The sequence below is a fragment of the Mercenaria mercenaria genome, chromosome 13 (assembly GCF_021730395.1).
Source record: "Mercenaria mercenaria strain notata chromosome 13, MADL_Memer_1, whole genome shotgun sequence".
Taxonomy (NCBI): domain Eukaryota; kingdom Metazoa; phylum Mollusca; class Bivalvia; order Venerida; family Veneridae; genus Mercenaria; species Mercenaria mercenaria.
The window spans coordinates 52,230,261-52,245,139 of NC_069373.1; the positions used below are offsets into that span (position 1 = coordinate 52,230,261).

Genomic DNA, 14,879 nt, shown 5'->3' on the forward strand with positions numbered 1-14,879 from the left:
CAGGGTAGGTGCACAAAACCCAAATAAAACCCACCATATTCTTGTTCAATTTAGTTCAGAGTCAAAACTGGCTGTGAAGAACGCATTAAAGGGTATCAATTTATATCCCACACCGCAGTTTCCTTCCAAAATTGAGCAACACGGGCGTGAACTGATTCCCAAGATGTTGGAAAAGCGTAAAGCAGAAAAGAAGGTCGTACTAGTCAGGGACAATTAAACTCTTCATTAATAATGCATTGTATAAACCTGACGCCTAAAGAACCGATACCAGTTAGGAACGTTCAGAAAAGTGTGACAAGTGTTTTATCCTGGAACATCGAAGGAGTATCCACCTGTCTTGACGATGAAGACTTTTTCGATTTTGTTTACAATTATGACATAATTTTTTTCAGCGAAACTTGGGAACGTAGCAATGAGTAATTTTTTCCTGGATGGAGATGAATGTTTCACAATACTTAGAACAGAATCGTTATCAAATCGAAATAAAAGGGGTCGCGGTGGTGTGTGCCTGTTTCATAGAGTTTCTTAAAAATGGTATCAAAATCGTTGAAACTGACAGTAATGGTATATTCTGGGTAAAATTGAGCAAGGACTTTTTTATAATGATTATGATGTATTTCTTTGTTTTATATATATATATTCCTCCTAGCAATTATGTTTATTTTAATATGCATGAAAGTGGTAATCGAAAATATTCTCAATATGGTAAAATATCCGTATTTGGTGACATGAATGCAAGATGTCCGATATTTGAGAAGAAACAGACGATTTTGACCGTTATATTCATTCAATAGAAAATAGCGATTTGAGTTATATTAGTAATATTTTGCCTGAAAGAAAATCAATGGATAGTATTGTCAATTCTAACACGATCTGCAGCAATTGCTATATAAACATATACAGTGCGGGGAATCACGTGATTTTATTTGATGTTAAGCACGAGAAAATGGCGTCGAATCTTTCTCGATTCAGCGAAAATTAGCCGTTAAATCAGGTATTATTTCTTTATTATTGCATATTTCAACTTGCGACCTAGCCCACAACCTGGCCATTCGGACGCGCTTTCCGATGCTGTATAGAACAACTATCAAAAGCTCCTGGATTATTAGAACACTTCGACCAAAATTTTGATCGGCCAGAAGTGGGCGATGGTGTTTTACATGAACGTAACACTTTTTTACCGAAATCTCCTCTGTATGACTGCCAAGTGGAGGTAAAAGACCATAGAAATTGTTTATGTTGTTTGATATTAGCCCACGGGACCGTTACACTTTGCAATTTTAACAATTTCCTCTTTTTCGGACAGTTTTTGTCTAGTGGTGTTATTCACGAACGATAATTGGAGGTGATGTTATTCACGAACAGAATAATTAAATGACTATTTCATGTATTACTTAATACTTTGACCTACTATTACCTATTTTTATGTATTCTTTACACAAGCTAAAAGTGACGTTATGCAATGAGCTTAAACACTGTATACCGAGTGTTAATGGTAATATGAAAAAGTATCAAGTACGTATAGTGTATTGCGAACATTTTGTTTTTTCTCAGAAAAATGGAGAAGTCCGAAGACGGATTGATGTGCCGTTACTGTGGTCGCCAATTTAAAAGTAAATCAGGCCTTTCAAACCATGAAAACAGACACAATGACCAAGCTCCTTACAGATGCTGTGGCCACAAAATCTACAGCAGAGCAAATTTAATGAGACACAGGTATGCTTTAAATCTTATCCATCAGGTTTTATCAATCTTGCACAGCTGATTATGTAATGCCAAAACTGTGGGCCAATGTTAAGTTTTTGCATGAAGGCACTTTACTCGAGAACCACTTCACCCAGGACCTTCAATCTTCACATGCTGGTAGTACTTATTGAGTACACCACCACTACTGACTTTGGGGTCACCAGGTTAAAGGTCAAGGTCACCATGTCAAAGGTCAAGGTGCTGCGGGGGCATTTGTCACCATTAGTGACAGCTCTTGTTATAGAGGATTGTTAGATGATGTCACATGTCAAGTATCAAGGATCTAAGTTTTGGACAAGAAGATTTTTAAACATTTTTATTATATAAGTCTATGTTCTTGGAACCCCCAGGATGGGGCCTCTTGAATAATTTTCATAGAGGACCAATAAATGATATCACAGGCAAAATATCAATGCTTTACGCCCTTCGGCTTTGGACAAAAAGATTTCAAAAACATTATTTCGATTGCCATGGCAACCAGAGTTCTGTGTGGAATTCAATTTTTGAAAACTTTTTAAAGGAGGGGTTGGGGGGGGGGGGCACCCATGGATCATTCCTGTGAAGTTTGGTGTAAATCTGTCCCGTGGTTTTCAAGAAGAAGACATTTTTTAGAAAATGTTGACGAGCGGACGTCTGGCAACGCACGACGTTCATTCAGCGGTCACAAAAGCTCACCAAAGCCTTAGGCTCAAGTGAGCTAAAAAGCCTTATAACGTGTTAAACTTAAACCAAATGTTATTCCGTGTTGTGTACCAGTGATAACCTTAAAAGTAAAACGCAAAAGTAAAACATATTCTAACAAAGTATCGTTATATTGAACTCTAGCTCTTTTTTTCAAATAAAGTAAGGTAACTTTATATTGATACATGTGTGGTTGTTTTTTTTTGCAGAAAATTCTCTTACAACACATGTCGGTCAACAGTATATAATCTTGTGGAGAAAGCAGAACCGGAGCATACTGGAGACGTTGGGATAAGCACTAGGAACACGGCGCAAAATAACTTGCCAGACAACATCACGCTAAAGTAAATGTTCTTTAAAAGATCTTTAAAAATACCACATGTATAAACACTGAAGGGTAATTGTTTTCTGTTAGGACAACCATATCTCCAAATAAAGATGATACCACCATATGGCGAACTTCAGTAATGTAATAGACCACACTTTATTAAATTTTGTTTTCTATTCTATACGTTGTTTAAACAAAGAGGTAAATGAACACCCCATTACCTACGAATGAATACTGTTATCTATGTATTCTGTACTTTCATTTACACATATTACACTGCAGTAAGCTTTAAGAAGTGATCGACAGGTTGATAGTTCACCATCTATTTCTTCATGTATTGCTTCATTTCTGGTATTTATTGCAGACTAGCTCTCTATTATTTTAGGATTTTTTTATTGTTTTAGATCTCATACCTTTGACATGCCAGAAAGAGGAAGACTTGCTGGAAAGAATAAATACTCGACTGTGTCTCTTGATAGAAATTCTTTACAGAAGGGCTCTCTTGGAGTCAGATGGAAAAAGGCTAGAACTAACGAATCAAAGATGCTGCCATCACAGCGAATGGGAATTCAATATGATCAAAATGAGACGACGGTTCTAAAGAAATAAACTGCTAACCATAAAGTGGAACGTTCATTGTTTACATTTCGGTGTCTGGAAGGTACTGAAGGAACTCAGCTTTGTTCTTTGTTCAACACAATAAATAAATGTTGCATTTAATAGATGTTCTAAAATTGAGGTATACACATGTACATACATTCAGAGAAATATTCTTTCTATTATCCTTTTTCATTGAGGTTCAAACTATAGCACTAGTCTTTTTCATCTGGTACCTTTGGACATTGTGGTAGCTTCTTTAAAGTATACATTTAAATTCGCAATTTGTAACATGGCTATTTGTTAATATCAGACGGAATTAGATAATAAAAGTTCACTGGCAAATGGCTTTAATTTATATAAATTGAACATCTTTATACATGTACAGTGGGTGCAAGAAATATAAAGAACATGATGTATTGAAAATATTATTTATTTACCTGAGATAATCAAGAGAAAAATCACATCAATTTGTAAGCAAACAGTAACTGTGGTAAAAGGAAATACCTTTATCCCCCTACATATTTTCCTTTAAAAGGAAAGAAACTACACTCTCCAAACGGGGGTACAATCATCTATGCTCGGGGACGGAAAATCACTTGTTTTCTTAATTCTTAATCACAGGCTTACTTGTGCCATCACAGTTAAAACTTAAAATTGTTTATAAAAACTGAAAAGCAAAAATTACACATGTATAAATAATAAACTAAACTAAAAAAGTGCTAAGAACAAACAGTAACAAGGTATCACTGATACATCATAGGTCAAGGAAATAATTTGTCTGCAAACTTGCTAAAGCAGTATGTGCTCACATATGATAAAAATGTTAAATAATTGGCGAAATGAGGACAGAACTAATTATCAATTCAAAATTTCGCACGCCTTTCCTACTCACAACAAAAAATTGTCTCCACATAAAAAAAAAACAAGAAACACGTTAAACAAAACAAAACATTGTCTCCATTAAAGCTTTACAATAAAATTTTATATAAAATCACAAAAATCAGATATATATAATATATATATACTCGTAGCTACATGTAGTATCAAAACAAAAATCATTCAAATCAGTTAGCTAAAAGACAAAATTGACACAACACATGAAGAAGAAAGCTTAACAATCAAGTTTTTATTTATAACATAAAACTACAGGGCCATAATGGCACTAATTGGTCAACTAGCTAAGGTCCAAGTACTACTCCTATATTGCCTTTGATTTGACGATGTAAGTTAAAGATCTTCAAGTCAAACATGCTGACCAATGCATATTGCATTTAAAAAGTGGCGTGACCTAGTTTCTGATCGCATATTCCCCAGTTTTAACCTTGACCTAGAGATCATCAAGACAAACTTTCTCATCATGTCTTGTGATAATTGCACAGCGTTTTCTTTTAATTTGATGGTATGACCTAGTTTCTGACCCTATATGACCCAGTTTTCAATTTGACCTAGAGACCATCAAGACATTTTTCCCTTTAACAAGCCAATTCGATGAATTGGTATCCCTCGCCGAAATAGTTTGTGGTGAGGAATGGCAAAAAAAAATATATATATCCGGCGAAAAGTTAACGATGTTACTAAGAAGCAAATAATTTCATTAGTCAAAATCAATTTACAGAAAATGAATGTTTTTTTTTCCGGTGGGGGGGGGGGGGGGGGGGGGTGCAGTGGGGGTGACCGGGTGAGTGTACAAAACTTCACATGTTGATTATAAATATTGATGGAAAATTAAAAACGAAAAAGAAGTGGGGCGGGAGTGGTGGGCATGACTGGGTGTGGAGGAATGAGGTGGGGGAACTTTACAACTGCATGTTGATAAATGTTCATGGAAGGTTTGAAAAAAATAATAAAAAGGACTGTTGTTGTTTTGTTTTTTGAAGGAGAGGTTAGGACGGGGAGGGGTGTGACCAAGGCAAGGTGGTGACCAGGTGTGGGTACACAACTTCACATGTTTATAATAAATGTACATGGAAAAGAATGAAAGAAGTTTAATGGAATTCTACCAATCGGTTGGTTTGTTATGTACAAATCTGTGGATTTTTAAACAATTAAATAGCAATAACTCTAAGGAAAATTGACCAATTAAAAAAAAAAATAACGGGCATCGTCGTATGTTGGTTCATATTTATTTCAAGCTTAATGAAATTCTACCAGCTTGTTACTGAGAAATGACTGCAGACGTGGATTTTTCATTAACAAAGGACAATAACTCTAGGGAAAATTGACCAATCCAAAAAAAAAAAAAAAAACCTGACGGACATCAGTATGTTGTTTCATGTTTATTTCAAGTTTTATGAAATTCTACCAGCTAGTTACCGAGAAATGGATGCGGACGGACATGTTTGTGCATTTTTCATTAAATCAAGGACAGTAACTCTAAGGGAAATTGACCAATCAAAAAACAACTTGACGGGCATCATCGCAGTATGTTGGTTCATGTTCATTTCAAGTTTCATGAAATTCTATTTGCTAGTTACTGAGAAATGGCTGCGGACGGACTCACGGACAGACGCACGGACAAACAACGCCATTTCAATACCCACTCCCGATTTCATCGGCGGGGTATAATAAGGCCTAGTGAACTAGTTTATGATCCAGTTTCAAACTTGACATAGACTAACAATTTTCCGAGTTTCAAACATAAAATGCGACCACTACAGTTTTCTTAAATGTGCTCTTGTGATCTGGTTTCAGACCCCACATGACCTAGTTTCAGATTTGATCTATAGATTATTAAGACAAATAATCAAAGGTTAAAAGTTTTGCCTATAGAGTATTAACCTGGCAAAAGTTGACTGAGGACGCATATGGCGACACCGGACAAACAGAGGTAATAATAGCTTACCTTGAGCATTTTGTTATTAAAGAAGACAGTACCTATGTCTGTTATGAATTCTGTGTATTATGACACTGTAAATTAAAATCACTACATCTAGCAAATCGGAAAAATTGAACTTAAAATACAATGTTTTATGTAGAACATGTCATTTCACAGGACGTCCCGAAATAATAGTTCACTTGCATGATGCCTTATGTCTTTGTAAATTAGACCTGTACTTGTAAGTTTTCCCACATTTACAGCTATACTTTCTTACACTGTCATGTGCAGCCACGTGGTCTTGAAATCTATGCAGGTACTTTGTCTCTACTCCACAAATTTTGCATTTGAATGCATGCTGCTCATGGGACCGTTCGTGCCTTTTCATGTCAGACTCCATGGCAAATGTTTTATCGCATTTCTTACAAGCGAACTGTTTTACTTCATTATGCACAGCGCATCTGAAAATACGAGTACATGTTTCAGGACGTTTCTACTTCATTTAATCTTTAAAAGACAGTGAATTTAATGAATGCTGCTAAACCAATAAAGTTGATCTATTTACTATAGACTCCTTTGGATCTTTAGTAATTTTGTAAAATATACTCGGTTTCTTTCATTTCAAAAGCTTCGAGTTTACCAGCAAATATATCGTTCATAATAAATGACAAAAATGTTTTTTTCTTATGAATTAGACAATCTGTGTATAATGTTTACATTTTGTTTTCGAGCTTTACGGCCGTTTCCAACTATTTCAGTTATATGAGTCGGAAAGTTTACCTGACCATCGATCCTGGGAAGTACCAGTACTAGATTCCAATCGTCTTTAACAAACCTTGAGACACTTTGTCCATAGCAGGGATCGAACCACATGAGCGTACAACGATAGTGTGGTACTTTTCATGACCACTGCTCTTTAAACCGGTACTGTTTGTTCACAGTTTTGGCATTACATAATCAGCTGTGCAAGATTGATAAAACCTGATGGATAAGATTTAAAGCATACCTGTGTCTCATTAAATTTGCTCTGCTGTAGATTTTGTGGCCACAGCATCTGTAAGGAGCTTGGTCATTGTGTCTGTTTTCATGGTTTGAAAGGCCTGATTTACTTTTAAATTGGCGGCCACAGTAACGGCACATCAATCCGTCTTCGGACTTCTCCATTTTTCTGAGAAAAAACAAAATGTTCGCAATACACTATACGTACTTGATACTTTTTCATATTACCATTAACACTCGGTATACAGTGTTTAAGCTCATTGCATAACGTCACTTTTAGCTTGTGTAAAGAATACATAAAAATAGGTAATAGTAGGTCAAAGTATTAAGTAATACATGAAATAGTCATTTAATTATTCTGTTCGTGAATAACATCACCTCCAATTATCGTTCGTGAATAACACCACTAGACAAAAACTGTCCGAAAAAGAGGAAATTGTTAAAATTGCAAAGTGTAACGGTCCCGTGGGCTAATATCAAACAACATAAACAATTTCTATGGTCTTTTACCTCCACTTGGCAGTCATACAGAGGAGATTTCGGTAAAAAAGTGTTACGTTCATGTAAAACACCATCGCCCACTTCTGGCCGATCAAACTTTTGGTCGAAGTGTTCTAATAATCCAGGAGCTTTTGATAGTTGTTCCATACAGCATCGGAAAGCGCGTCCGAATGGCCAGGTTGTGGGCTAGGTCGCAAGTTGAAATATGCAATAATAAAGAAATAATACCTGATTTAACGGCTAATTTTCGCTGAATCGAGAAGAATTCGACGCCATTTTCTCGTGCTTAACATCAGATAAAATCACGTGATTCCCCGCACTGATATAGCGAAATCGCCTATACATGAATCTATGATAAAATATGGTTGGCTGTTACATTTCACCCCCCAATGATTGTGGCATAAGAGATTCTACTTCAGTTCCATTACATACAAATTATTTCAGGGCCAAACGGTTGAAAACAGCATTTAAAAAACATAAATATGATAAAAAGTCATACTGACTTATGTGTAGGACCGTAAACCACGTTTCGATCTCTACGAGCGAATTCAATTAGCTTAATTAAGATTCAGCGGTGACGTCATAAATGTATGACATAAAGTATGACGTCATAATGATGTGACGTCATATAAAGTTAAGCTCGTAACTTGTAACACAGGGTCAACTCGCTTAATTTGATGATTCTCTTCATAATTAGTTTGCGAGCTGTTAGATTACTAAATTATAAATACTTCTCAAAATTCTGATAAAAAGAAACAAATGTCTATACGTTCCATTGGCTATGCAACTCTTTCTAACCATAGGGGGTAAATTGTAACAGCATATGACCCGAATGACATATTACGCTGAAAATGTAGTACTGTAAAATGCGAATTATTTGCGTTGTTAGAATCGAAATAATAAATATGTTCCAATAATTTTATCAATTAATAAAACATGGGCAGTCGTTTGGATGCGAATGATTAAATCACTCGTGCTACGCACTCGTGATTTAATTATTACGCATCCAAACTCCTGCCCATATTTTATTAACTGATAAAATATAGGAACATATTTATTATTTCTTAATTCATCAGGAAATAATTGGATTTGTGTCTTAGTACCAATCTCAAAATTGTCAATGGGAGATTAAGGGAGTGAGAGTTTATTTTATTTATTCCATAAAGCTATTAGCCCATTATGGCATACATACAGATATGACGAACACTGAAAACATACATATAATTACATACACTTCATTGTGGAGAAAGTCTGACAAATGATTTTTACAACCTTTTCATTTAACATAAATGATTAGGTAGTGACGCAGGTATCGGAAATTTTACTTTCATGTCCAATACAGGTAATACCCCCTTCACATCTACGATTTTTCTTACGATTTGTGACGGATTGCACAAAATCGTACAAGTTCACCGATTCCCCACATTTACGAGCTATTTAAGAGCTGTTTACGATCAAATTGCGATTTATTCCGAGTTATTACGATGCATTTACGACTAAAATTACCGATTTGTTCCGAGTAATTACGGATCAATACGATCGTTTTACGAGCTCTTTACGAGTTATTTACGAGCTGTTGCGAGTGAATTACGGAATATCATGATTCACCAAAGACTTTACGGGTACATTACGATTTGTTTACGAGTTGTTACGAGTAGTTGCGTGTTAGATACCAGTATTTACGAATATCATGTTTTTGCAATTAAAATTTGCACGAAGGCGAGCGTGCTCTCTTCTTCTTGTTGACTACCTCCTTTTTAGGTGGCATTATTGCCATGAGATATGATTGAGGTCTCACTCCTTTGACGTATTGACAGCAACTGAAAGAAACTGTTCTATTTGGCAGCTTTTATACCTCTCATAAATCGTAAAGCATACGTATGTTCTCGTAAAGTACTCGTAAAGTACTCGTAAAGTGCCCGTAACAAATCGTAAACCCCTCGTACCGCATCGTGAAAGAAATCGTAAGAACTCGTAAACACATCATAAACACATCGTAAAACAAAGTCTTTAAGATACATTTACGAGCGCTTACGAGTGGTTTGCGTGTTGTTTACGATACTTACGACTTGTTACGAGCTCTTTCCGTGCTATTCACCGATAATTCAAATCGCGGACGATCGTAAGAAATTTTTGACATGTCAAAAATATTACCTCAACGTTCACGATTGCTTGCGATCGTCTGCGAGTTACGACTATCGACGAGCTATTTACGATTGCGAGGGACTGCCTACGAGTTGGCAAATCGTAAAGAATCGTAAGAAAAAATCGTAGGTGTGAAGGGGGTATAAAAGTTTAATAGATTGTTTACTATTGCAATACGAGTTGTTTCCCTTAGTACGTAATTTTACTATACATGATCTGTACACTTTTTCACACAATAAACCTGTACAGGTTGACTTTAGTTTTTATTAGATGTATACCATTAATCAACGACAGTGAATGCATTAATATTGATGACTTAAAACGGGACAATGAAGATAACGAAAAGATACATACAGTAATTATAGAGAAATAATTGAAAATGAAATTTTAAATATTGATATGATTGTAAATAGTGTAATTACAAATAATGTTGAGCTGGACATAGGTATACAGAGAATATCTGATATATTGTACAAAAAATTGTTTAATGATTTTGGAGAAACAAAAACAATAAGAAATAAGAGAAATAACCAAAAAAGAAAACATAAAAGCTCTTGGTTTAACCAGGAGTGTGAGGACGCTAAAAGAGACTTTAAACATGCAAACAAAAATGATATTAAGAACAGATCGAATCAAAACATAGAAATACTTATTACTAAAAGGCGTCATTACAGGATAGCTAAGAGGCGAGCACGTACTAAATTTCATTTGAATCAGAAAAAGAAAATGTCATCTTTAGCTGGTAAACATCCGCAAAAGTTTTGGAAAGAAATTAAAGAATTGAGAAAGATATCTTCTAAAAATGAATTGTCATCTGTTGAATTTTATGAGCATTTTAAGAACTTGTTCTCAAATGAAGAAACATTTAAAAATGATTTTGTTGAGGAACAGCTGAATAGTAGTGATGTTATTTTTAGTAATGTTGATCAACTTGACATTAATTTCACGATCGAAGATGTTATTACTGCTATTTCTTCCCTTAAAAGTGGTAAAAGTGCTGGAATAGATCAACTTATTCCTGAAATATGTATTGAATGCAAAACCATTTTAGCAACATTGTTATGTAAACTGTTTAATCACATTTTTGATACAGGTGCGTATCCCGAATCTTGGTACAAGTGTGTCATTGTGACTGTGCCCAAAAAGGGTGATCCAAATGATGTAAATAATTATAGGGGCATCACTCTCACTAGTATATTTTCATAACTGTTTTCAATATTGTTAGACATGCGATTGCGCAAATGGGCCGACAGTAATGAAGTGTTGAACGATTTTCAATTTGGGTTCAGAAAAGAAAAATTACTATTGATAGCATATTTGTTTTAAGTTCGGTTATCAATAAAATAATAAAACATGAGAAGAAAAAGGTGTATGCATTCTTTATATATTTCAGAAAGTGCTTTGATTTATTGTATAGAAATGGAATATGGCTTACATTAATAGAGTCAGGCTTAAAAGTAATTAGAATTTTGCGTAATATGTATAGTTGTGTAAAATCTTGCGTTAGCGCAAATGGCTTCCTGTCAGACTGTTTGCTGATGATACAGTATTGTTTTCCTATTCCAAGGAAGGATTACAAACCCTCCTTAACAAACTGTATAATTATTGTACAAAATGGGGAATTGTTGTGAATGTTGATAAAACGGTTGTTATGGTTTTTAAATCCGGAAATAGAAATGAAAATTTTGAAGTTCATTATAACAATATATTACTTAAAGTTGTTAAGACGTTCACTTATCTTGGTGTAACATTAACATCCAATCTGAATTTTACCAAGCTCAAAAAGCATTGTCTAATCAAGCATTAAAGGCACGTTACTCTATGAATTATTTTTTTATGTAATTGCTTTGAATGTCTCAGAAAAGATAAAATTTTTTGATAGTATGATTTTACCGATCCTTACACCTGACATTGAAAAAGTTCATTTAAAATTTTTGAAACAAGTTATTGGTCTATGTCTACGACTACAACAACAACATCTACAGTCTGGGCGAATTTGGAAGATTCCCATTATCAGTAATACGAAAAGTCAGAATCATTAGATACTGGTACAGAATTATGAAATCCCCTATCTCCCTATTATAAAGATTGATGTTCTTAAAAGATGCAAATGGAAATCTGTTAAATGATTGTTCCAAAAATGTTAAAAAATTGTTGTCGGATTGTTTTATATTTGTGGGATACTGAAAAATTGTTACAAATACACATGTCTTTAACATTATACAAAGAATATTTGAACAACAATTGCAACAATGGTATACAGAACTTAGTACCTTTTCTAAACTGTAAAGTTACAATTTATTTAAAAATGAATTTTCTCAAGAAAAATATCTAATTTGTGTTAATAATGTGAAACATCGTATAGCATTATCAAGGTAAATTAGCTATTAAAGAGGGTAAATTTGAAAATATTGAAAGAAGTCAACGTTTTTGTACTAAATGTAATATGAGTCAAGTTGAAACATTTTCTTTATTAGTGTGCCCATTTTATAATGATTTGAGAAAAACATGTTTACCTAGATATTACTGTACTTGGCCTAATATCAACAAATTCAAGTCAATAATGAAATTTTCAGGGAGAAATCTGATTGTTAATTTAGCAAAGTTAATATACATGGCGACACAAAAAAAGAAATGAAATTAGTTAAATTAGTTGTTTAATATTTTGATTATGTAGATATATGTATAATTTATGTCATAGAGATACATGTATGTTAACATGAAAATTATTTATACTACACTTTTCTGTTCTTATAATAGTGTAGATAAATGTGTAAAGCGCCACAAAGTTATTTGGTGATGGACATATATATGTTTATGCCAATAAAATATTTGACTTGACTTGACTTTGATAACAGTGCTCAAACTGCAGAAAAATAATCATGAACTGATTAGAAAGAAAGTTTGTACAGTTTTAGTGTTAATGATAAAAAAGTATCAAAACACGATATGATATATATGTCAAATATCCTCAATTAAAAAGTATGTCACAGTTGTTTTTAGTTTCCTTTTATACTCCATATAAAATATTTGTTACAGGATCAACTACGACACTGATGAATCTGTTCCCTCAACTCTTAAGGACAACTTTATTGATTCGAACATTGTTACGTAAAATTACCATAAAAACTGTTTTGTTATTTGCAATTTTACGAAAATAATCGATCAAAATTAGTAAATAGGACATCACAATGTGTTACGGAATATGATTTTAAAGTATGAAAGACAAGCTGTAGAAGAAATATCGGGAGCGATAATTAAATTTAGAAACTACTATAGAAATTTTCATATAAAATTAAGTGTTGAAAATGAATATAAAATGAGCCGCACCATGAGAAAAACAACATAGTGCATTTGCGACCAGCATGGATCTATACCAGCCTGCGCATCCGCGCAGTCTGGCCAGGATCCATGCTGTTTGCTAATGGTTTCTCTTATTGCAATAGGCTTTGAAAGCGAACAGCACGGATCCTGACCAGACTGCGCGGATGCGCAGGCTGGTCTGGACCGATGCTGGTCGCAAATGCACTATGTTGGTTTTCTCATGGTGCGGCTCAAATTACGTTTAATCTCGCGTAACATGACCTTTTGCAATATTCCGTAAGCGGTTAGTTGCCATGGCATTAAATGCAAAATGCAATTATTTGCAACGGCGTTGAATTTATTGCTTTTATGTGTCACCATAAAGACAATGATTCACCTACTATAATTGTATTGGGGAAAAACGTTTCCTGTATTTCATTTATAATTTTACACTTCTAAAGTTAAACGTTTTTCACTTCTTTTGTTTCATATAACTTGGCAGTATCAAATTAATTATCAGTTATTGCTTCTATACAGCAAAATATAGTTTTAGAGAAAAGATAGCGAATAGAATTTCCTCACCCACGGGGCACTGACAACATAATTTTATTCTCTTCTGATATACAATCTAATAGCTATTTCAATATTTTCAGAAATTTATAATAGTATTTAACTCAAACAAAGAGAAACAATTTCTGAAAATATGAATAGGCAATTTAGATAGCGTGATAGCCAAAACAAATACAACGGTAAGTGAGTAACAACAGTTTTCTTATTTAAATTTCACTAAAACGCGACTTAAAATTTTACATGAAAATGTGCATCGCTAAATTATTAGAAGAAAGTGTCTTCAACAACAAGTATCTCTTTCTGCCAAAAAAATGTAATCTTATTGACATACCATTTTAACTTACGGAATACCTTCAAAAGTCACTTCCGGCCAGTTCATTATAATACGAAAATCATCGCTTTGTCCGGCGAACTGTTTGATGTATTTGCACTTGCAATAAACAATATCCGAGTTTTAACACACATAACTACGTTGATGATAGTTATTCTGCATTGGTCCATGGTGGCGTAAATTTACAAATGGAAGATAACTGTAATAAGACAGTGTAGTTTTGTTACATGTTTATTTAGAAATCGACGTCACGTACACTCTTTAATAGAAGAAATTGTTAATTGTTTGTGTCTCACAAAATCTTACTAACTATTAATTAGATTTAAGCTCTTAGTGTGAGCCCGCCCGCTTAGCTCAGCAGGTAGAGCGTTGGTCTACGGATCGCGGGGTCGTGAGTTCGATCCTCGGGCGGGGCGTATGTTCTCCGTGACTATTTGATTAACGACATTGTGTCTGAAATCATTAGTCCTCCACCTCTGATTCATGTGGGGAAGTTGGCAGTTACTTGCGGAGAACAGGTTTGTCCTGGTACAGAATCCAGGAACACTGGTTAGGTTAACTGCCCGCCGTTACATGACTGAAATACTGTTGAAAAACGGCGTTAAACCCAAAACAAACAAACAAACTAAAGCTCTTAGTGTTGGTTTGGCTACCGGACCATTGCCACTAAAATATAGGGGATTTAGTTACGGATGATCATGAATTCGAACAGACGTAGAATTGCTCATAATTAAGCTATTGACTGTACGCTGATTTCTCTAAAAGGAAATTTATGTGTACATTATCTTCGTTTCCAAATTGCCGCCACCCTGAACAAATTTACAAAATGTTAAACCAGCTGAAAATATGGTTAACGTCGT

General features: G+C 34.5%; 1 protein-coding gene across 2 annotated transcripts; it reads left to right on the forward strand.

Annotated features, from left to right (window-relative positions):
• The first annotated feature begins 915 nt into the window (after nt 1–915).
• Nucleotides 916–4,900, forward strand: LOC123529028 (uncharacterized). Of its 2 annotated transcripts, none has more exons than XM_053521850.1 (5): nt 916–994; nt 1,555–1,640; nt 1,689–1,716; nt 2,637–2,771; nt 3,160–4,900. In XM_053521850.1, exons 2-5 carry the CDS (start codon nt 1,559–1,561, stop codon nt 3,362–3,364), a joined length of 450 nt encoding a protein of 149 aa, XP_053377825.1. In that variant the 5' UTR covers nt 916–994; nt 1,555–1,558; the 3' UTR covers nt 3,365–4,900. The 2 variants fall into 2 exon arrangements, with proteins under 2 accessions (XP_053377825.1, XP_045165130.1); XM_045309195.2 differs by lacking the exon at nt 916–994 and adding an exon at nt 1,020–1,213.
• Nucleotides 4,901–14,879: the final 9,979 nt, after the last annotated feature.